The 25,587-nt window shown below is 39.9% G+C and overlaps 1 protein-coding gene across 1 annotated transcript; it reads left to right on the top strand.

The window, feature by feature from the left end:
- The first annotated feature begins 16,012 nt into the window (after positions 1-16,012).
- On the top strand, positions 16,013-24,685 carry ube2d2 (ubiquitin-conjugating enzyme E2D 2 (UBC4/5 homolog, yeast)). Its single transcript, XM_034121219.1, has 7 exons — positions 16,013-16,278; positions 17,959-18,022; positions 20,928-20,959; positions 21,213-21,290; positions 21,416-21,521; positions 21,871-21,964; positions 23,415-24,685. Exons 1-7 carry the CDS (start codon positions 16,255-16,257, stop codon positions 23,458-23,460), a joined length of 444 nt encoding a protein of 147 aa, XP_033977110.1. The 5' UTR covers positions 16,013-16,254; the 3' UTR covers positions 23,461-24,685.
- The last annotated feature ends 902 nt before the right edge of the window (positions 24,686-25,587 follow it).

Genomic DNA, 25,587 nt, shown 5'->3' with positions numbered 1-25,587 from the left:
CACGTTGGGTAATGTGTAGTGGTGGAGGAGACTCTGGGGGGATTAAGAGGGCAAAGAGACGCCTTGGAGTGAGGAGAGACGCGCAGGCTCTGCCTTTCCAGGACGCCTCTCCCCGCCAGCTGGAAACACCCCGGAATGGCGAAACAAGGAACTCCCACGCAGATTCACGCACACGCGGGAACGCATACACAGACGCAGACTCACACTGCCATCATGTGGATGTGTTGATTGCTTTCCCCCTAACAGCCACCCTGGAGTGTTTCTGCGTCACGTGTTGCTGTATGCTATTTGACAGAAGATCACATGGATCTACAGCAGGGATGGGCAACTTGGATGGTGGTGGATGCCACATAATGTATGTACTGGCCACCAGGGACGTGCACAGACATTTTGGGGGGCGGGAGCTCAAGTGGGAGAAAGGGCACTTCCCATAATCATTTATAAAAAAATGTTTTAAAACAAAAAGTTAAATATAGTTGCACATCTCTGACTTACTGACCAATTAATTTTAATACCCTCACACTCACGCAATTGTTTAATACTCAAAAGATTTCTACAAAATAATCAGTTAACACAGAGACAATGGTCTTCTTTAGTATTCACTACGCACAAGAGCAAACAACAAACTAGTACAATGAATTAAATGAGCAGCTAACAATCAAAATGATGAAGTTACTGTTTAAGGACATTACAGGCAAAAAGATCGTTTTTTCATGTACTTGTACATTTTGTTATTTTGGTCTGTTTTGCTTCCATGTTTTCTTTCACTCTAATGGAAAGAAAAGTTCCAAAAAACACATATAAATGGTGTTCGTTTTACTACCATGTCTGAATTCATCTATAGATTTAAAGCTAATCTGAATTTAAACATAACATTTCAGGAGAAAATACTGACTTGACTATCAACTATCTGGGGAAGTTGTGAGGTGATATGTTTTTTTGTTTGTTTTTTGTTTTATCCTTTTAACCTGCAATGCCTTGGTAACTGCATGCAAATTAGCGCATTTTAATTAAGATAAGAGATAAGATAGTAGTTTATTACTAGTGTACTAGTTAACGCCTAATTTGCATATCAATGTGGCGATTGTGATGACGTAATTAGATACACATTTTACTGTATTCACTTTAAGTGTCTCCCCTTAAGTACAGTACATTAGCCTGTATGCCCATGATAAATTGCCTTAGCTAAACCTTGAGCTAACTTATCCATTAGCTAGTAGCCTACCTTAGTTAACTATATTTGTTATTGTCTTTTGGCTAATTAGCTGTAAACTCGAGGCACTGGCAGTTTAGTAATTTGTTCATCACCACTCAGCTTCAAACAAGCCAAGAAAAGCCGGCATAACATGGGACAGTAAAGTGGGAGGTGCTGCTACCTGTCTGTCTGAAGTGACTGCGGATGTCCGCACCGCTGTGCGCGAGACGTGGAGTGAGGGAGGGAGGGTAGAGAGAGCGGAATTTCACAGTCTAATCTCCCGACCTGATATTTTTATTTTGTATTCAATCAATATATTTTTGGAAAGGGAAACTGTGCGCAAACAGCAGTAGGCTAGATATTCATTTATTAAAAAAAAAAAAAGGGGAAAAAAAGGCACTTTCTCTGGAGGAAGAAAAGGGCAGGGGCTCAAGCCCACTTTGGTGTCTATTGGGGCATTTCCACCATGGCGCGGAGCGCGGTTTAAGCGTGCCGTGTCGTGCCGGGCCCGTTTTTGGTTGCGCTTCCACTAGGCCTAGTTCCGGCCCGGGGGTACTTTTTCACCTCTTTTCTGGCCCGACAAAATCGTGGTTCTATCGGGGCCAACAAACAGGGCTGAGTCGGGCTGAGTATGCTAAACTAGAGAGAGAATCGCTGGCAAGGAGGCTACAACTACAACAAGATGAACATATTTGACCGTGATTTAATTGTAATACACGTTTCAAAATGATGCCGAAGTAACAACATACTGATACCGGTTAGTAAAAACCATGAATTAATGCTTTGGCAAGTTTGCAGACAGACGGCAGGTGAAAAACCTTTTAAAATGCGTGTTTTCTAGATGGAGATTGGCTAAGCTAACTCAATATATGCTCCGACCGTCCACACTCACAACAACGGCCTATACAGACATAAATAAAGCAGCGACTGTACTCGCCATGACACAGGCAGTCTGTGGTGTGTACTTGTTTAACTTTTGTCTAGTTTCTGAACATATATAAGGAGCTGTGAGCTCTGAGGGCTAACAGCTAACGGCTGTGTTGTTTTTCTGGGGTTCTCATTGAAGATGACGTCACGGCTCCGCCTACACTGCGTTACTATAGTAACTACCCCAGTTCCTAAACTGTAATGGAAGCGCAGCATGAAGTGAGCCGGCCCTAACAAGGCCCAACGCGGCCTAGCAGTACCGAGCGAGGCCGACCGTGTGGTGGAAATGCGCCATAAGTGTGTGTGCCTGCTGGCCACCAGGGGCCGCAGATTCACTTGGAACACACACACACACACACACAAAGTCCATGTATTGTATGTAATTATTAACAAATGACTAAATCTGACATCTTCATTGACATTTTACAATCTTTCAGGGAACATCCTCTAATAAGCTCACTAAACAAATATCAGTTCACAGAAATGTTATTTAATTTTTACAAGTGGCATGTTTGTATTGAACAGTTTATTTAACAGTGGAATAAAACTATTTTAAACTATTGGAAAGCACGGAAAATGTGTGTGCATTGAGATTAACCATAAAGATGACATAAACATGAAGTCATGAACACTAACCCAGACATTAGTTGTCTAACTTGAACCTAAGACACTTGTAGCCTGTCTCTGCATTCCCCTTATTCCACAATAAGGGGAATGTCAACACAGACACCTGTCAACCCGCACTCTGCTGTTCCTCAGCGCCGCTCCCCCTCCCTCCCGCTGAAATTATGAATGAAAAGCGCATAGTAATCATAGATAACACGGCAGAGTCCGTGACAGTTTGTTTTCATCTGATTTCTAATAAACAAAGTCTTGGGTTTTAGAATATTAAACTTGTTTCGCCAAATTCAGATGATAAATAGAACTTTTAAGCTTGTAAAGGCATAATTACAAGCGGTAACTTAACGTCACAGCAGGCATAACAACAGCCGGTGTTTCTTGTGAGTGTTTCCCCGGTAAACAAACACAATACACACAAACGTGTCACTAATTATTTTGCAGTATTTGGCTGCCGAACGAAATCATGTACGCAGCTCGCGATGTAACTAGGAGTCTAGTGGACGGTATCAGTACTACAAGTAAAAAAATAAAAGAATATTAATTATTTATTTTTTAATGTATAAATTATTGGTGCATTAATGTGTTCATCACTTACTTTAATTTTGCACTTCGTGAAGGTGTGGTTTATTTGAATTACCTTTTAACTTTTCTGGGTTCCAAGTAAGTTGTAAGGCTGTATGGCTTAGTACACCAAATGTATCAACTGTCAACTGGATAAGTGTTGAGGCAAAATAGGAGGTCTGGCCGGAGGGTGGCCATGTTGTTACCATGTTGGCACAGAGGCCAGATATGGCGCATTTCCACTACAGCGCGGAGCGTGGTTTAAGCGTGCCGTTTTTGGTTGCGTTTCCACTAGGCGTAGTTCCGGCTAGCGGGTACTTTTTCACAGTTTTCTGGCTCTCCAAAAATGAGGTTCTTTCCGGGCCAACAACCAGGCTGAGTATGCTAAACTAGTGAGAAAATCGCTGGCAACTACAACAAAATGAACATATTTTACCGTGATTTAATTGTAATACACGTTTAAAAATGATGCCGAAGTAACAACATACTGATACCGGTTAGTAAAAACCATGAATTAATGCTTTAACAAGTCTGCAGACAGACGGCAGGCGAAAAACCTTTTAAAATGCGTGTTTTCTGAATGGAGATCGGCTAAGCTAACGTTGTATATGCTCCGACCGTCCACACTCACAACAACGGCGTACAGACATAAATAAACCAGCGACTATATTCGCCATGACACAGACAGTCTGTGGTTTGTACTTGTTTAACTTTTGTCTAGTTTTGAACAGATATGAGGAGCTGTGAGCTCTGAGGGCTAACAGCTAACGGCTGATGTTGGTTTTGTGTTTCGCATTGAAGATGACGTCACGGCTCCACCTACACTGCGTTACTATAGTTACTACCCCAGTTCCTAAACTGTAATGGAAATGCAGCATAAAGTGAGCCTGGCCTACCAAGGCCTAACTATACCGTACTAAGCCGTGCGAGGCCCTGCAGTGGAAATGCGCCATTAGTACACTAAGGCCCAATCCCAAACCACGCCCAAACCCTACCCCTACACACTCCCCCTCCGTGACGGAGTGAACTCCGTGGAGTGACACTCGCAGCTCAATGAGGCTCCCTCCTGTCAGATGGAGGGAGTAAATACAGCGGCAAGCTTTGGGACAAACTCCCCTCTCTCCGGCAGACACAGGAAATGCCGTAACTGTATGTAACAACGGTTTCAAATCAGCATCTCTTAGACAAAAAATGTAAATGAATAACTAAAATAAAACTCCAAACATCTTGAATTGTGTTACCTTTTTGTAAAGCTCTTTTAGTTTTAAACCTGATTTTTATAAGCTTCTTAGTTTTTGCAACAGTCTGTAAATATACACAACTTTATAATAAAATGCACACATTTACCTTTTTCTAGACTAAACACAGGTATACGATCCTAAATTAAAAAAATATGAGATTATCATGAGGTTGTTAACAACGCAATTTATCAGTGGATGTTTGCTGGAACTGTTTGTAAACAGCGTGTTTCCTGACGGACACACACAGCGTTGAGACCGGTCAGGTAGAGACCGGTCTCCAGCCAGCACCGATGCAGACTCGCTGTTTGATGGCTTGATAGCCCACTCCCCCTCCACACCGCTCCACACTCGTTGGTTTGGAACAGCACTTAATGTGGCGGACCGTCCGCGCGAACGTGCAAACGGAGGGGTAGTGTGTAGGGGTAGGGTGTAGGGCGTGGTTTGGGATTGGGCCTATGTTTGTCATGCTCAGCTTCACACTGTCAACCTTGGGTCAACGGAAATTATATTTTTAAAGTCTGGCAGTATGGGTTGTTCTCTGCATTTGTCTGTTTGAGAGAAAAGGAAATATGTTATATTTCTTTATAGTATCTTGTCATTAACGATAGACAAAACATTTTTTTCACACTTAGATATAGTCAAGGTATTGATATATCTACACTGGGAACCGTGTTAAAAAGGTGCTATATAAATCAGTGTATTGGGTTTGCGTGCACTGGATATTAATAGAATGGGGCAAAAGATTACCTTATTTATTGTCAAAGAATACCCGTATAAACATAAAACCTTCTTTGAGAGTATTGTGTGTCTTTTCAATTCCTGGTTCCCATTATAAAAAAATGTATTTCTTTAAATTGTTATTCATATATCAAACATTTAACTGTCTATCTAACAATGCCACTATGCAACATTATCTGAGTCTAACTTCTGTTCAAATGTGTCCCTATCAGCTTATATTGTGAGTGAAATTAGTGACATGTGTGCATATCATGCTAATTAATTGCGTACACAAACTTGTCTTTACACAAGACTTGATTACAACCCAATACTTAACAGGTCAACCGTTATTACAATATTCCTTTTTGAATATGCATGAGAACAAAAAAATAGGAAGATGATAAGGGAAATATGGAGTTTTACCATGTGCTGTTTATATGCCGTTCAAAAGGTATATGATGGAAAAATGCATATTTTTTGGAGGAATGTATGCTAAATAAATATTATTCTTTGTATTTTTTTCGCATACATATCCAGTGGAAATGTCCTCTGTTGCTGAAAGTATTGTGAAATCTATGTATGGGTGTTTAGTCCAATATAATTCTATTAAAAATAATTTGACTGCTACTACTACTGGTGAGGCAGATGAGAAGATTTCAGGACAGGCCCATGCATAACAATAACATGTATTTATTGTTAAACAGAGCTTGGCACTTTTGCCTTTTCACAAAGGTGTTTTTTTGTTGCTTCATTGGATTACTGTCCACACATTAGATGAGAACAATTATAAATAGGATGAAAACATTTATTTGTTCTGCCAATTCTATAGTGTGCCTATTGTGGTATAATCAATAACTGCACCTACTCCACTGCTCCTCTGTCCCAAGGCGTCCCCCAGGGTTCGGTGCTTGGCCCCCTCCTCTTCATCCTTTACATACTCCCCCTTGGCAAAATCATTCGTCGCCACAACCTTCAATTTCACTGCTACGCCGATGACATCCAACTCTACATCTCCACAAAAACCATCACCCCCACAACACACTCCACTCTCACCAACTGTCTCTCAGAAATAAAAGCATGGATGCAAACAAACTATCTCCAACTGAACAGTGCCAAATCAGACATCATCATCATCGGCCCCCCATCCCGTACCAAAACCATCCAGAATTTCAACTTCACCCTTGACGGCAACACTCTATCCCCCCCCCGCTCACATCCGCAACCTTGGAGTCATCTTCGACAGTCAGCTCAAATTCAATCACCACATAAATCACATCACCAGGACTGCCTTTTTCCACCTCAAAAACATTGCCTGTCTCCGCCCATCACTCTCCTCCTCTGCTGCTGAAACCCTGATTCATGCATTTATCACATCACGACTCGACTACTGCAATAGCATCCTCTACGGCAGGGGTTTCAAACTCAAATACACAGTGGGCCAAAATAAAAAAATGGGTACTAGTCGAGGGCCGGACTGGTTCAATGTTTATTTCAAAACGTATTGAAATGAACTTATTTCACATATTAAACCCGGAACTAACAAAGCTTAAATTATTGCATTGCATATAAAAACAACATTAAACATTAAATAAATGAAAAATCCGTTGCATTCATTTCTTATGGCTCTATCTGCAGCTTTTCCGGAGTCATTTCTTATGATTACATTTTTCCACAGGCCAACAACAGCTTCAAAAAAACTATTTCCCTCAAAGAAAAAACCAAACATGCCCTGTTGTCGCAAGAAAAAAAGTGCAAAAAGGAAACATCCATTTAGACTCAGTTTGCTGCTCTGTGATACACACTAGTTTAAGCCAGATACTTGGCATCTCATCTTGGATCATCAATGTTTGGGGTCAGACTCTGAGCTGAGGAAATCCTCAGATTGAGTGAAGGTGTGCGTGCAATATACCGGCGGGCCAGATCTAATAGTAATTTGAAATTATCCTGCGGGCCGAAATTAAATCCACCACGGGCCGGATTTGGCCTGCGGGCCTTGAGTTTGACATGTATGCTCTACGGCAGGGCTATTCAATTAGTTTGGAATGGGGGCCGGTTGATGAAAATGATCCAAAGCAAGGGGCCGGGAAAAAGATGGCTTGAAATATGAGCAATCATATTTAAGAGCTTCAGATACAGTAAATACTACAACAGCATAGTGGAGTGCATATATTGTGTTTAATTCAATCAAACAACATAGCTCCAAGGCCTTTATAGATCTAAATGGCAAGTTCAGAACTCAGTAGGCCTACATGTTTCATTTGATTTCATTTAGGTGAAATGATCTAATCATTCACGCAGAGATGCAATCAATGACAGGAGTTGTCACTACAGTATAGTAGGTGGGTTCGAAACCCGAGCCCGTCGAAGTTTTCAGGCATTGTCTACCCCTCTATCTCTCAATGTAACACCCTCTCTGGAATAAAGGCACTATGGCACAAAAAAAAAAAAAAAAAGAAAATCTTAAAAAAAAAAAATTGATTACTTTTTAACATTATACTCAAAGGGCCAGTAAATATCACCCCGGGGCCGGATTTGGCCCGCGGGCCGCCAATTGAATAGCCCTGCTCTACGGCATACCATCCAACCTCCTCAATAAACTCCAACATATCCAGAACTCTGCTGCCCGCCTCCTCACCCACACCCGCTCCCGAGACCACATCACTCCCGTCCTCCAGAACCTCCACTGGCTCCCCGTCCGTCAAAGAATCAACTTCAAAGTCCTGCTCATAACGCACAAAGCCCTCAACAATCAGGCCCCCCTACCTCACAGACCTGCTGCACCACCACACCCCTTCCCGCTGCCTCCGCTCATCAGAAGCCAACCTCTTATCCATCCCCACCCACATCAAGCACCGGACCTGGGGGGACAGAGCCTTCTCCGTCGCTGCCCCCTCCCTCTGGAACTCACTCCCACAACCCATCAGAGACTGCACTGACCTCCCCACCTTCAAAAAACTCACCTCTTCAATCTGGCAATGTGTGATTGTTTTTGTATTGCTTGATTTTAATTTGACTTTAACTATATTTATTTGTTGTTCTTTTCTTTTCACTATCTTTGTAAAGCGATTTTGAGCACCTGTAAAAGCGCTAACAAAATAAATCTATTATTATTATTATTATTATTATTATAAGTGGCCTGCGCTACCAGTGACAAAAGCTCACTTGTAGCCTAAAAAGAATGCTTAATACACTGAAATTAGTAAATGTATCACATACCACATATCTCCATAGAGTTAATCAAATACAAGGCGATGGAGATAAATACTGATATGCATTAAGCCTGGTCTACTTGGCTTTAGTTGCTCAATTATTATCTTTAAAAAATATATAATTATATATATTGTTTTATTTCTGACTTTACATATAATATTGATCTTAAAAAATTATTAAATGTGTTAATACCTCATTATAAACAGGTATGTTTTGGGGCTGCAGTGTTAATATGAAAATTGCAGTATTTGCAGGCTTCGTTTACCTGTATAACAAGTTTATTTTACTGAATAAAGATTTAAATGTCTAATTAGTTTTGATGTAATCTATCAGTGCATATGTTTTCCTGTATAGAAAATGTGTTGTGTCTATGAGTTTCAGAGGAATTTATTCTTATTGTGCGTTTCTCTGTACACCAGAGGTAGACTATAGGGCAGAGAGGTGTTTTCACTTGTTCGCTTTTCCATAATACACAAACTGCACAAAAGTAGGCTAGTAACTAACTGTATGGCTTCCCCCTCTGGGAGATATGTTGATATATTGTCGGAATTCAAGGTTGACATCAAAGTTAACAGTTACTGTGACCAACCAACCTTACCACCTAGCCATACAGTACCTTTACCTAAAATAGTTTGGTGACTCGAATTAAAGGTCCCATGTCATGGCCATTTCTACTGATCATAATTCCATTGTTGAGGTCTACTAGAATAGATTTACATTGTGCAATTTTCCAAACTCACATTGGTTTCTCATACAGCATCTCTGTATAGTATGTGTATTCACTCTCTGTCCTAAACGGCTTGTTGGAGCTCCTGCCCCCCCCCTCCCTGTGGGCCCAGTGTGCTCTGATTGGTCAGCTCGCCCACTCTGTTCTGATGAGTCCACCACCGTTACAGCGGAACATCAGTGATTATATGTTACAATGGCGTTTGCAACCAGAAAATGACACCAGTAATGACAAACAGATGAGAATGCTGCATGGGGTCTGGGTGCCGTGTTGGCGGGACGTTGCACGGCTTGCTGCTGTGAGGAGCGGACAGTGTGAGCTGGGTTCATTTCCTGGTTGCTGCGTGGGGTCTGCGAGACAGCGAGACATCGCGAATGGAAGTGGGGGGTGCAGCACCCCCATCTCCACTAGCACCCGCACCCCCCCAACGCGGTGCACCTACACCTACTGTGGCGCACCTACAGTGTAAACGCGCCACAGTTTCGCCGCTGCGAGGCTCCACTAGCACCCCCCCAGCGGGTCACAGTTTTCCCGCTGAGAGAGTGTGTGTGTGTGAGGAGCTCCACGGATTGGTCCACCAATGGGTCCATTTGGGTATGGTCACGTCACCATACCCAGGAAGAAAAAAATGGAAAAAGAAAAATCTACAACGAGGCATTCTGGGGCAGTATAGACAGGTCTTTTCTGTGTTAGAGTTTTACTCGCTACAGGGTGTACTTTGAGGGTTCGTGACTTTGCAGACCGTTTACATGCATAAAAAGCTAGATAACACACAAGGGGACGGGTAATAACCAAGCGGCAAACTCTGGGGAAGAGCCGGGACGCCAATACGGAAGTGCCACAAACTGCAGTTCATATATTGGCCGATAGGCGCTGACTGCAGAAAGGAGCAATTTCCATAGACCCCCATGTTAAAATGCCCAATTTTACAGCCTAAAAAAACATGTTTCTACCCATGGATCCAATAAATATTATTATAGATATAGTTAGATTCCACCTTCATGATTATGGATCTGTGAGTGAATTGTTTTCTAACATGACCCTTTTATTTATATTAGGTCTTAAAGTTTTTGCATAAATTAGGGCGTGGTCACATTGAGTGACAGCTCTGTCAAGTGACTGCTGCTGTTAGCTTCTTGTCTCTCTGCTAGCTGCTCCGTCTCTGTGAAGCTACAGGGACTCTGCCTGCTCAGTTCATCCAGGGAACACAACTTGACCCCGGCCGTGTTTGTTTGTTCTTCATGCTTATATATCGGACTATTGTGACTCGCTCTGCGGTTAAAACAGACGGTGCATGAATGCCGTTTTGCGGTAAGTGAAATTCGAGTACTTTATTTATGTGTTTATGATTTTAATCAGATACGTAATGAATGTTAAGGCTTGGGTTAGCATGTAAGCGAGTGGTAGCTACATCGGTGCTAACGATGCTAATCGTATCCTCCAAGTTAACTTAAAACCATAGACTGTATATATAAAGGTTAAAATGAAATAGACAAGTGTTAAGCGTTAAGTGAGATAGTACTGTAGAACAAAAGGCTTCTGTTTGAGGTTGATACAATAAGGTCATCCTTGTAACTTAGAGAGATATTTTATTATGTAGGTAGGAACTGTATGCATCGCTAAGGTTAATTTAAATTGGCTATGCTCAAGTATGTAGACAAGCTAACGTCGAAGTAGTGTATGTGAAATCAACCTCACAATAAGATGTGTGTATATTACAATTATTAATGTCATATTTCAAGATGATTACTTAGATATTACAATATGGTTGGTTGAGCTGGAGTTATTGAGCTTACACGTTAACGTCACAGTCATCTGAAGAACGAACCCAAACCGTGTTGTTTTTATTAATTGCATTACCAAATTGGTATCAAATAAACAGTAAGCATTGGTAACACAACTTCCAAAGTTACAGTAAAATAAAAAGGACCCTGACTCGGACAATACACAATCCAACATGTTCAACAGAAGAGAATAAGTTATATTGTTTGTACACATGGTTCTTTACATATATATCTGTTTGTTTAAAGTTTCCAGGTGATGCAGACAGGCTGGACCAGAGAGTGAGAGACAGAACTGGACTCCTCACAGCAGTGAACTTCAGCACAGGTACAAATACTCTTGTTTCATACTGTACAAAGAATCAAGAAAGATATTGGTTTAAATAAATGAAGTATTGACTTTAATACACTGATATACATTCCATTAAACAATACTAAATACTAGATCACCTACACATCAGTGAAGTTGAGGGTTTTTTCCATGCAAAGGGTTACATGTTAACAAGCAATATGACTGTCAGCTTTCTAATTTAAGGTATTGAAGGCAAAGATATTTAACGCATAGTGACAACTGCTATTTATCTCTCAATATTGTCTGTAAAAAACGTGGTAAAAGTTATGATTTCAGTGAGAGAACAGAGCAAGCTTCTACAGTTGCACTAAGTTTTGATAACAGTTAAATATTATTTTGATAATAAAATATATTTCAATGTTGATGAATGTCATACTGTTCATTCATAATCTGATTGTCTTTGTAGCTCACTGTTGAAATAAAATAAAACATTACATTTACAAAATAATTATATCTACAGCCCCTAAACACACAAACACACCTCTTTCATAAATAACACACTTGTTCTGCAATAATATGTTTTATGTTTCCTGTAATTTTTGTTAGGAAAGGACATGCCTGAAAGACACGACTCAACATTTTCTCCTTCTCTGAGGGTCAAGAAGAACATCCAAGAGGAAAATTAAAAGCTGATGTTATGAGATTTTAAGACCAGTACAGGACATTCACTAAGAAACTACTTTTATTGTGAAGTCAGCTGATCGAATGCACCTATTTCCACATCTACACTCCATCAGCTGATTAATTCTATTTGCCTCACTTTATGAGCTTCACAACATGTGCCTTGTACCGCAGAGTTTGCAACGTCACAAATAAATGGGGCCAATCTTCAGTCAGATGTGAATGTGTAATCTAACATTTTCAGTAAGAATAATGGACAAAAGGAGTGCAAATACAAATTCAATTTATTGAAATGTGAACCAAAAGTTAATCAAACATGTTTTAAATAAAAAAGCACATATGGACAGAAGATGTAAACCTATTAAATGTATAAGTAAACACATTTAGTCAAATAAAGTGACAGACAAGGCCTGTGCAGTTGGTATCAGCTATGCCCAGCATGGGCTTCTCCATCAGGCCTGGTCCTCCTCGCAGAGGAAAGACCCTCAGTCCTCTCCAAACCAACAGACTGGACGTCCATCACACGGAGGTTTCTCCCTGAAGTCTCTGCAGCTCTCTGGACACCACGCTGTCTCAATCCGTCCACACTGAATATGAGTGGGGGAAAATGAAAATAATAAATGCTTTAGACAATAAGAAATATAAAGTTGACTGTTGAGTTGCTCAGTTTTTTTAGATTGTCAATACTATTACTGTATAACTAATATCTCAGGTTAAGAGGCACCTTCAAATAAAGATTGGTCTTTAAATACATTTTGTCTTTTTAATTGTTTGTCTAAAGTCAAGGATCTAGAACTGGTACTTATAGTTTTAATGATACAGTCTGGTTATAATGCTGTTTGGAGGAGGCCTCACAGGTAAGAGCACTAACTAGCTACCATCACATGTACTGTACCTTAGCTTGACTTAAATGTATTAAACGTATAATTAAGTGATAGCAAAATATAAATAACTAATGTCATGCAAACATATTAATTTGCTTGATTCCAGTGTTGCATTTAGCACATTGCATACAAACGTTAAGGGATTTTAAGATTCTGAAGTATTATGCTAAAAACTCAATAACTTAGATTATTATTTATAGTTTTGCTGAATAGTTTCATGTCCGCTTACCTTAGAAACGTAAAATGTGACGGCAGTGTGCAGATGGGGAGCATGTTAGCTTAGCTTCTTAGCTTGAGCTAGCTCTGTTACTTCCCAGCTGGAGGCAGCAGGTCCCGCCTCGGCTCCGCCTCTTTGCCCTTATTTGGAGCAGGCGGGAGTTAGACTCAGACGTCACTGTCGAGCCGTTAGTGGCCGACTCCGCCTACTAAGGGCTTCTCGGCAACTCTGCAGAATCCTATGGGTGACGTCACGGACCCTACGTCCATTTATATATACAGTCTATGGTAATAACCAAGCGGTAAACTCTGGGGCAGAGCCGGGAGGCCAATAAGGAAGTGCCACAAACTGCAGTTCATCTATTGGCCAATAGGCGATGACTGCAGAAAGGATGAATTTCCATAGACCCCATGTTAAAATGCCCAACTTTACAGCAGAAATAAACATGTTTCTACCCCTGGATGCAATACAAATTATTCGGGATATAGTTAGATTCCACCTTAATGATTATTAATTGCTGAGTGAATTGTTTTATAACGCAACCCTTTTATTTATATTAGGTCTTAACGTTTTTGCATAAATTAGGGCGTGGTCACTTTGATGGACAGGTACGTGCCTCACTGTCAGCCAACAGCAACTTGTCCACTCTGCTAGGCTACAACGTTAGCTAGTTGTAGTTACTGTACTTGACCCTTTAGCCGTGTTCGTGGTGATTGTGCCTTTTAGGGAATGTTGTTACAAATACCAGACAATTAAAATGTCGTGCTGTGCGGTTGAATGTACTAACAGAACTTCCAAGAAGTCTAAAATTATAATATTATACATGTTAACCCCGTTAGCAGGTGTTTGTGTGCTTGTTAGCTTAGCTTGTTATATAGCTTATTAGCCAGCTAAGGACGTAACCCTTTATACATGTATATTTATATACATATACAGTTTAGTTTATGATTCAGCCTTGGGTAAGACTTTTATAGTCTATGGATATGACGCCCATAATGCTAAACGGGAGCAAATGTATCCCAGTGGTGGCCGCCGGAGCTAACGGAGCCGCAGGGGGCTAGCAAGGAATGCAGAGAAACGCGGACTTGGTTCGCCTGCAGCCCGCTGTAGTATTAGCTAAATAAATTATGTTGAACAAGGCTTATTAAGCTGAACATCGCCACAATTGTTCTGCTATGTATCGGTACTTATTTTATTAACGTGTGAATGACAAGCATTAAGAATAACAAAAAATAAAATGCTAGTGGACTACGAGCATCGGAAACCTCGCAGCGGCGGATAAACTGTGGCGCGCTTACAATAATTGCGCCGCATTAGCGCATAATAGCTTCAGATGCAGATAACTGCATGAACCCGTATGGCACAATACAACTCAGTACATTTTTGGTAATTGTTATACCCTTTCTTTAGTAGAATTGTATAAATTGGAAGGCTAATTAGGTAATCAGCTCGTCTGTGATTTGCAGCCCATGCGTGGTGAACTGCGTGTTAGAAAAGATGAGATCTCAGACTGGCTTACCTGTACGTCAATCAAGTGGCAAATGCCATAGTAAGGATGGACTAACTTACATTTTTTTATCTATTTTTTAAATACCATGCGATCTACCCACACTGCCTTTGCGATCGACGTATTGGGCACCCCTGAGCCATGGTAATAACCGGAAAAGCATGACATGGGACCTTTAAATGAACATTATAAAAAAAAAAAAGCACTTTGTTAAACGAACATAACACTCAATAATACACTCTTAAAAGAGACAACACATATATATTTTAACATAGTCAGAAGCTACAATTGCTCTATAAATTATACGTACAATCCGTACTGTAGTGTCTAGCTTACTTCCTTGTAGATCTAGCTTACTTCCTCAAAACAGCCTTCAAATGTGCCAACAACCTCGTTACAGGTCTGTAAAGTAGTATCACTCCGCGCCTAGCAAACCCCGAGTGTAGTTCATCTGTATGACACTAGGCCCCCAAAACTGTATTGCTAAATACAGCATATGAATTGGAAAATATCTAAGATAAGCATATCTATGTCATGGTTTGTAAATGATATTGTAACAGTAGTAGTAAACCGTCCTAGGATACATCCCCTGGAGTTTGCCTCATGCAAAATACGTGCTGGGTAGACATTTTTGGCTCTGTCCGGATCATTTGAACACAGCCTTGCCGTGGCGTGCCCGGAGCCACGATGATGCCAGTTAAATGCTAAGTCTCCAGCGTGCAATGCCACTGTGAGCCATGTCGGCGGAAGGCTTTCAAGCGGTAGCGCAGTGAGAGATGCCTTCCAACAATGAGAGATCCGGCTCGAAGACTGGCCTTCAGAATAAAAGGATGGTATTAATGTGCCATAAGGTAATTGTGTACCATAAACATACAAACGTTTGGTCTCTGAGAAAGACATTAAAATGTTTGTTTGTAGAGGTTAAATCATTTTCAAGGTAACTCTTTAGATAGCTGATTCCTAATTTATTTAATGCAAAATATGCTTTTCTCCAACTACTCAGAAATGAAAATGTGATGCTTTCCTCTGTTCTCTATCATAACAAATTAGTCATACGTATGTCTGGCTTTTGGACTTTTGGTCTGGCAAAATCAGCTATTTGAAGGGTAAAGAGACATTTGCTGTTAATAAACATTTGCGAAGTTATTAACTTTAAATTCTACAGTGTAACTGATTTTGAGGCTTTGCCTTTTTTTTTACTTGGGCAGTTTAATTTATAGTATGAAGATAAAGTACAGCCAACCTGGAACGTTTTATATATATATATATATATATATATATATATATATATATATATATATATATATATATATATATATATATATATATATATATATATATAGATGTTCGCTTCGCATATGTTTGAGGGTTACCTAAATGTTTGATTTAATGGCGACGGGGCTTTTATTTTGAAGAGTTGTTTTCGGAAGTCGAGTCGTTGTTGCTTCTGGCAGAGCACAGGCCGCAGTGATTTGGTAGCCGCTGCAGTAGGAGGAAGGACCGCGGTTCTCCCCCTTCTATCTTTCAGTTTCGTCTCGAATTTTTTATCAGTGGTGCTTTCTGGTAGCGATCGGTAAATTGAGTGTACAGTAACGGTGTTCTATGATAGCTAAGTCGTAGTATTATCAACGGATAGTCATATCAATCGCCATTTTAATCGCACGTTTTCCCTGACAGAAGCGCTAGCACAACAATGGCTCTGAAAAGAATTCACAAGGTAAGGAAGTGAACGACGAGGCCCAGGATTTCGCAGTTTCGTTAGGGATTTAAATCCAGTCTGGCTAATGTGATGCTCTCCGGTTGGGTTTAATAAAAACAGGGTGAATCAGAAATATTGACAAAAAAACTCAAGCTTGGTTTGAACTGCCAGCTAACGGTGTGCGAATAGCGAGTGACGACAGTGAGCAATGCACCGCCTGTCTGTGTTCACCAGCTACAGATGGGCCAACTGAACCGTTAGACTTAGCTACAAGTGACCGTTATGCTAGCTGCTCTATGTTATGTCACATACATTCACAATTTGTGTCTTCACACTGGATATGATAGGATGTTTTAGCTAGCTATGCCGGTTATCAGTTAACGCGTATAATGTTAGCGGCGTGTTAGCTCTCTCTGGCTAACCTTATCTGTCCCGGTTGTTAGCTAACCCGGACAAGCTAAAGGATCTGATCAAGCTAGCCTACAGTAACGCTACATATTTACAGTCAAATATGCGTAGTTTCCACTCGTAAGTGTTTTATGCCATCAATTATCCCCTTATCAGTTTCCCTATACGGTAGTCAAGGTGGCTAACATGTATTACAGTTATTTAAGCTTGCTTACCCCGCTCCTTGATTTGACAGATAAGTTATCCGGCTAGCGGTAACGCTAACGTTAGCTTAACGTAAAAGGGCTCTGGCGCTTGTTAAATTAACCGACTTGCCTTTACTTTTTATATTTTCTGGTTAACAATTTTATTTCTGACGTGTGTAAGTTAGTATAATTGTAGCTAACAGCCCGTATTTAAGGATGAATGTAAATTAAGCTAACGTTAAGCTATCGCACATAATCCGTGTTTTTTTACAATAACGTTATATTGTCTCCGTATTACACAGACAGTAAGTAGGTCAAGCAGTTGTGCGGAAAGGTCGTGTTATGCTCATATTTGAAACTGTAATAGTTTGTTTTCGGCAAGGTATCAGCATTCAGGGACATGCTAATGTTAGCCGTGTGTCACTGGTACAAACAGGCCCCACGCGTTGTTCGCCTTTGATGCCATGTTGCTGACAGTAGGCGAGCAACATATCCGTCATTATAGCGGTTGTCTGATTTAGTTAGCTGACTGTTGTCTTGTGTTTTACTGTTGTTAAGTCGCCCTGTAACGTTAGACATTGACACAATGTGCCTGATCAGCCAGCGTAATGTTTCTCTCGCTTGACATCATGTGCTGTTCGTCGAACCCGAGCACCTAGCTAACATTACGTTACTCTGCGCTACATAAAACGAGCTTACACTCGCTTTAACACAGTCCTGACTGTAGTAAACCCTCTGTCATTATATCGTGATCTGTCACATATACAACCTACTGTACCTGCGGAAATGCTATTACATAACAGCATTCACTACAGTAATGAAATGGTGTTTTTGTGTCAGTTGGGATTGTTTTTTTAGTTACCGTTTCACAGAGACTTAGCAAATGGCACCGGCAGTTAGATCTGTTTGCCAACAGGGATTTAGTCATCTGTACAGAGGGATCATATGTGGCCTGTGGCATTAGAAGAAACCCATCAGATTATCTCTTCCTAGAATATCTTTTAAAATACCATATCCAGTTCTGCTATGTAGGTAATTGTTAGTGGAAATATTTCACCATACTGTACAAGAGCTGATCAACTCACTTGTCATTTGTTTGTCTCAGGAGTTGAACGACTTGGCACGGGACCCCCCAGCCCAGTGTTCTGCAGGACCAGTAGGAGATGACAGTAAGTTTATCAACTAAAACCAACATTGTTCTGGTAAAAATGTGTAACTGGTGCTCAAAATGTAGCCATACTCAACACAAATTCCTGGTTTATTATTCCCTTGTATTGGATAGATCATTCATTAAACAAATCATCCCACATAAATACATATTTATTGTCAAAATACCCACAAATGTTTTGAAAAAGAGATGCCTTACATTCTAATTATGTTGATTAAATCTTCCACTTCTTAAATTGCTATAAATCAACCCGAGTTGTGCTCCCTCAGATCACATTTTATGATTAATGTGTTTAGTTTGGATCTGAAAAAATCCTGTTAATATTTCCATTACCACAGACTGCAATTCAGATGCAAAGAATATTTTCAAGCCTAAGTTATGTAACTTGGAAAGGAAAATGCAAACCTCACCAGTGAAGGTGCTGGCTTTATATGTGTGGAGTCCAGGACATTTAAATAGATTAAAGGTAGGGTAGGTAAGTTTGAGAAACCGGCTCGAGATACACTTTTTGTTATATTCCATGGAATGCTCTTAACATCCCGATCGCAATGAATATCTTAAGTGCTTTGTCAAAAAATCCATAAAAAATGTCATCTGTGGAAGCCGTAATACTGTAAAAAGCACGACCAATCATTTTAGCCGGCCCGGCTAAAATAACTGGATGGCCTACCTGCCTGTCAGCCTTCCATCTGTGCACAAACTTATCTCGTGCCCTCATTGGTCATGTGCGCGTTCGTGTGTGTTGGAGGAGGGGCTCTATAAGGAAGTGGCAGATTTTCTCCGGTTGTGTATTTTCAAATTCTAGCGATCTCGAGCCGGTTTCTCAAACTTACCTACCCTACCTTTAAGGAAGTACCTTTGTTTTTTGAGCAAGCCGATCCAGGAAATACCTGGGTCTGCCTCTTGTAAAAATACTGCTGCATCATATAAGCATAATACTAACACCTCTATTGCTACATGGCCATTTCACTTTTGCTTTCAATGCGAATGTTAGGGGAATTCTTGTCGGCCCACTATCTTATTTTGTTATAGCCTTAAGTCCTATACAGATTGACCCAAAATAAAACCCAGAAGACTCATCAACTTAAATGTTAAGCGCATAGGATTACATACATTTCATAAACATGGTTATCTCCTTTAAAACAATTTTTTTAATATATTTTCACTAAAAACAACCAAATGATGTGAGGTTGTCATAAAATATACATTAATTTATTTAAAAAAAGAAACCTCATTGTTTTATTTATCACATGTAATATTGTTATATTTCCTATTTACACCACTTTCATATTATCCCAACAGGGGTATAATTTACAAAATAAATGTTAGCTTTTAAATTTGTCATTGTATCTTTGTAATTCCTCCTTGTAATATTGGGCATATTTTTCCATATTGTTAGGGCAAATAGATGCAGTAGATTTTACGTAGATGAGTTAATTACATTGAAAGGTGAGTTTATCTTTAAACATCTCCCAAGCTCATCGCATCATATAATTACTGTCTATGGGGAGAACAAAATATGGGTGTCAGTCCCTTAAAAATATCATCGCCTGTGATAAATAACAAACAACCAACATCAGCCGATATTTACACTGACGGGTGCATTAGTGTTTTTTATATACAGTCTATGGTTTTTTTACCCAAACATGAACCCTTGTTCTCCAAAGGTGAATTGCTGCACGTATTAGCCAAGGTAACACAGATGTGTTAAAGTTAATTCTTTGCTTTTCAAAAGCAACAGGGAATTAATTTTTTACTTTGCTGATGTTAACCTTTGGTATAGTTGTCGTCCTTCTAAATACATCTAGAAGTTTGGTTTATTCTTGAATAAACAGTCATGTGGACCATACGGTTTTGCCAATTGAAAGTTGTTATTCAGATTTTCTTTCATATTTTGGAAATTCAACTCCATTTGACCCAATTTACTTATCCTGTTTCACTAATACAGTAGCAAGTTTCAATGAATCTGTTAACAAATTACACATCTTTATAGCCTTCAAATGTGAGAATATATTTTTATTAAACTAACAATAACTACCCAAAGAAAGAACATTTTAAATCATGATTTGTAGTGTTAAAACGTTTCACATCTATCTTCTCCTTTTGTGTATTTGGGTAACGTCATGTAACTTGTTTTCAATATCATTACCACCGAGTGTTTTACAATGCGAGTGCTATCAGTAATTAACATTCCTGCTTAAAATCAGTTTGATAACACTTGACGGCGTATTTGAACAGCTTTTTATTTTTGGGAAAGAAACTGTGTATCCTTGGATTTCACCAGCATTAATAAGAGGAATAGTTTGTGTCGTGGCTATAAAAAAAAATCAAACAAACACATTCAAAGAAGAAATCAGCTTTTAATTACAATGTGTACCCTCAAGACATTTGTGATGGTTATTTTAATATTGTCAATCTCAGGTTATTTATGCATCTTCAGCATGTATGCAACACCTTTTGTCAGTAAACAGGAGAACATAAAATCAGTTACTTCCTGCCTCACAACGTCAAGAAAAAATAAAGGTCGAAAGGTTTTCTTGTAACATATTTGTTGTGGTCTACTTTCTTTTTTTCAATTTGACTTTTTCCCCTCGCACCTCAACAGGATGTTTGAAATAGAAAGGTTTAAATACGAGTAATTGTTTGGTTGTACAATTTCTGTCAAAGCATTCCTTTAGATATTTCTGAATGTAAGTTTCAGGCTTCTGCCATTTATACTCATTTTCAATTTAAATGTATATCACTTCTAAGTACACCCGATCTGATTTGCACTTTATGTAAGCTCCTGTTACTCGACTGTCCAAATAAACATGCACACTTCACGTGGCATTATTTATTCTAACACTTCTCAGCCGTGCAATGTGTTCTTAGTGTTACATAACCCATTTCTCTGCTCTATGTTTCAGTGTTTCACTGGCAAGCCACGATAATGGGACCTGTAAGTATTCACTTATCGTATATTACTGAAGTCACACCCTTAATTAAATGCATTCTAGCTCTTTTTTTCTAGCAATTAACACTCTCCTATGGTGACAAACATTTTCACTTACATTTTAAACGGCATCTGATAGGTCAAAGTAAACTGAATTTAATATTTTTTGTCAAAGACAGCAGCACTCAGGTTTTATTTGTATGCATTTGTTTACTTCAGTCACTAATTAGATGGTTTTCTCCCCCCCCCCCGACATTAGAATGACAGTCCTTATCAGAGCGGGGTTTTCTTCTTGACCATTCACTTCCCCACAGACTACCCCTTCAAACCGCCAAAGGTAGGCAAGACCTAAGCAAAGAAAGTGCTTAATAAACAAAGTAACAGTGAGGCACAGAGAATGCCTCCTGCCTGCACAGCTTTACATCATTCTGTTTCCTGTCTTTTCTCCCCGTCTGCAATAAGGTTGCATTTACCACAAGAATCTACCACCCAAATATCAACAGCAACGGCAGCATTTGTCTTGACATTCTGCGATCACAGTGGTCTCCGGCTCTCACCATCTCCAAAGGTAAACTCCCTTACTCATTAAAGTACACATATGGTTAAAGAGGAATAGCAGTAATAAACGAAATTGCTTCCCACAGATAATACACTACAACATTTCTCACTCGGAGGTCCTTGTATCAGACTCGACGCCTCTCTCTGTAAATGTCAGCTTCCTCCCTATCATTCAGTGCTTATCGCTGGGTGTCATGAACCACAGTTTTCTATTTTTTACATCTGAAATTGCATGTGTTATCAACATTTCTGTAGACATCGCAAGTACTCAGCCTGACTTGCATCCAAGGGTCACCCGAGGAGAAAATTACATGTATTTTCTATTTGTGAATACTTATTGGTCACCTGTCCTGTTCCAGTCCTCCTGTCCATCTGCTCTCTGCTGTGTGACCCCAACCCGGACGACCCCTTAGTACCCGAGATCGCCCGCATCTACAAGACGGACAGGGAAAAGTAAGTTATGAGCTTCATGTTGCTTCTCCATCATTTGTTTTTTTATTTCGCCTTGTTTCAATGATTCATTTCGACACACAAACCACAATTTATGAGCTTGAGCTGTCAGCTAATGCTTGTTCTGATCCAAGTTGATGCCTCAAACTGGCTACTGGTGGAACGTTTGTTAAAGATTATTGATTTATTTTAACTGGGTCACTGGTAAAATGTGTGCAGTAGACTTACACGGTGTTCACGTATACACCAGTAACAGATCTTACCCACCACCGCTTTGCTTTGTTTTGTAACTTTTACATAAGCTATCAGCCACGTGGTGTTGCCTTCTCCATAGTTTGAAAGCAAACATACTGGCTTCAAAAATGTACAGACCTCTTACTTTAATAAGTCTCGTAAACCAAGCAGATTAGCCCTGATTGGCCACCTGAAACGGGCTGGATATCTGCCAGATCTGTTGTAATTTGCGGTATATTTTAAGGGAGGCCTGCATGATCACAGATCTCCGATGTATTTCTGGTAGGTCAGACATTTTGGTCGGCCATCTTTAAGTTTTAGCAGTGTATACTCGTATACTGCTGTCAAATGATCCATTCCAGCCTGTGTTATATACGACTGGATTAATATTTATCATGATGCTAAAGCTGAGATCGCTGTGACATAAAACTAAACAGATCTACATATTGTAGACATCTTTGGCGCCATCATGTTCTTGATTTATCATTTTTTGTTCATAGAAAATGTGCCTTTTTGTCACATTGAGGATGCAGCATTCTTATTTGAATAATCTTCAGTTGTTAATTGGCAAAAAGGACAGTCAGTTCAATGCTAACACTAAGTGTGAGCATCCTGTAAATTGATAATATAATGTGCCTTTAGCAAACCTTTTCCAGATAGCGTTGTATGCCTTTTGTTGAAATATTATTTGTTTTTTTACAACATAACAATCTGAGCTACTTCACTATGATGCCGATTATCAATCACAACATTTCAAAATGATTTTTTCCTTTCCTCTCGTAGCACACGATAACAGAATTAAGAGGAAGTCCAAACTAGTGTTAGCCTTTGTGCTTCTTTGCCCCGTTTGATATTCTCTGGTACGAAGAATCACACAGGAACAACCTTAGGATGGTTATTCAGTTCAGACAGAATGGCTTTCCATTTGGTACGCTACATCTGCAGCAGCATTGGCTCCTGAACATTTACCGCATTGGTGATGAAAAACAAACTAGCCAAATAAAATGGGTGCAAGGTGGCAGAACTCTATGTGCCCTTGTAGAGTGACAGCCAGCTGGCATCTCTGCTGCTGCTGCCTCTGCAAGGGTGGCGGCAGAACTTATGATGCACACATGGAAAATAACGGAGGTGACCGAGTCGCTGTTCCCTACTGACTTGTTTTTTGGTTTTTATAAGGTTAAACCACTAACGACTTTTCTCTCCCTCTGCTTGTTCACAGGTACAACAAAATAGCTCGGGAATGGACACAAAAGTATGCAATGTAGTGTTGGGGGGGTAGAATCAATGCCAACCACCTCTACAGCGTAAGGTTAGGGGAGCTTCAGACGTAAAGAGAAAACAAACAAAAAACCATTCAAAACAAATGAAAAGTTTAAAACAAGATCTTGTTGGTTTCCATTGGAGTGCTTTCTTTGAGCCACGCCTCCCCTTCACCAGAGTACCTGTAAAACTCCCTCTGCCCCCCCCCTCTCTTCTCCTTCTGTTTTACTCTGTCTCCCTTTCCCTCCCACCTGCCTCTCAGCTCACCTCTCTGCCCTCCAGTGTACATATTGTCAACTTGAAATGGTAACACCCATCTCTTTACCTTCTCCCTTTTCACCTCCCTCGTGACCTCTGACTTCCGTTACACTTTGCCAACATGCAGGTTGGCCTCCCTCCCCCCCTCCCTTAAACTCCTGCATCCTCACCCACCTTCCCCAGACGTTAAAAGCATTCCTTTGAGCATCAGTAAAACTTAGAGGGGACTTTTTTTTCTTTCTTTATTTCCCTTTTTTCCAGGGCAGTGGGGGACAATACATTTGAGGGATTTTTACGCTCTGCACCCTTTCTTGTTTTGTTGTCCTTTCAAATCCCATCTGTCAGAGGTGACAATACAAGAAAGCAATTTGTTTTCGCATGCGAGTCGAAGGGCACTCTGTATTTTATACAATGAATACTTAAAATAAATCATTGCCGGCTATGTAAGATGGAAAAAAAATGCACATGGCCTATTTTGGTCTTCTGTTGGATTCTACGAAAGGACTTGAATTTATCCCCACATCTCCTGCTCCAAACTCCCTCCCACCCTAACCAGTTGACCCCTTTGTACACACACACATAGACACACATGCACGCACAATTGTAACCCCATGCCACCCCACCACTACCACCAACTTTTCGTTATTCACAAAGTGGAGGTTCTGGACCAGGTATTTAAGCAATTTATTTTTCTTAGTTTAACCTGTGTTTTTATCTCCCCCCCCCCCCCCCCCCCCCCCCCCCCCCCCCCCCATAACTCTTTAGGTTGCATTGTTTTTCCCTTTCCTTTTTTTTTTGTTGCTATTGTTGAATTAGAGGCTAACATCTTAAATGGCTATGGGACTGGCTTGGGCTCTGGGTGCGAGGAGAACCCACTCTTCTTGCACAAAACCTCTGTATATTGAATTACCTGAGAGGCTCGTTGAGCTTTGTGTGTTGATTAAACTGTGTAATAAAAACCCATGATTCCTGTGTTGACTCATTCTCAGACCCTATTGGAGTACATCCAGAAGTAGGAACATGTGAAGCTGGGTCACATTCATGACCCAGTTAAACAGGAAATAGACAGGATGAATACTACCTGCCTTCACCACACGGTTTCACTGTTGGTCTGATTGTTTAACAAAACTTTACATAAAGGGTTTTGAAATGTATTACAACAGATGATTTGTAGAAGTTAGTATTTGAGTGTCAATCTAAAGTTTAAATATGTTTGTTCAAAATAATGCATTTACAGTATTAATAAATTATTTCTATTAAGATATTACATTACACAGGCCTTACCTCATGGATATATTGGGACATATGTTTTAACATGATATCCTGTTGCCCTCTTGGGGGGCTTTTATCTAAACCATTTAAGTGTATAACATTTATTAGATAGTTAAATGTGCTATATATCAACAGTTATTTACTAAATTAAGACTTGTTATTTATTTATTTTAATATTGAAGAAGTAAGTGGTGGTTCTTCATAGCATTTCTGTGAGAGAAATAACTTATTGAGGGAAATGGGACCCGACAAAGCTTGAAGCAATCAAGATGGCTATCCTCCAGTGGAACCTTACCGTCGTTCACTACTTAATATAATCATTAAATGTCAAGTTAATGAATGCATAAGTAATTGGAGTAATCGTTATTGGGGCTTCATCCTAAAATAACACCGTTTTGGCACAGATTGAGCAAACTTCTCATGGAGGCTGTGAACTGTATCTGAAGGTTACGGAATAAAACCAGATTATTTTGCCACTTAAAAGTTTAGACGGTCAAGAATTACCTTTTTTTTTTTTAAAGAAGCATATATTTGATACAAATGAAATGGGATCTTTGTAATTGATCTTGAGACACCTTAATGCGTCATAAACAATAAAGAGG

Source organism: Trematomus bernacchii, unplaced genomic scaffold (genome assembly GCF_902827165.1).
Source record: "Trematomus bernacchii unplaced genomic scaffold, fTreBer1.1, whole genome shotgun sequence".
NCBI classification, from domain to species: domain Eukaryota; kingdom Metazoa; phylum Chordata; class Actinopteri; order Perciformes; family Nototheniidae; genus Trematomus; species Trematomus bernacchii.
This window is presented reverse-complemented; position numbering and strand designations above follow the sequence as displayed.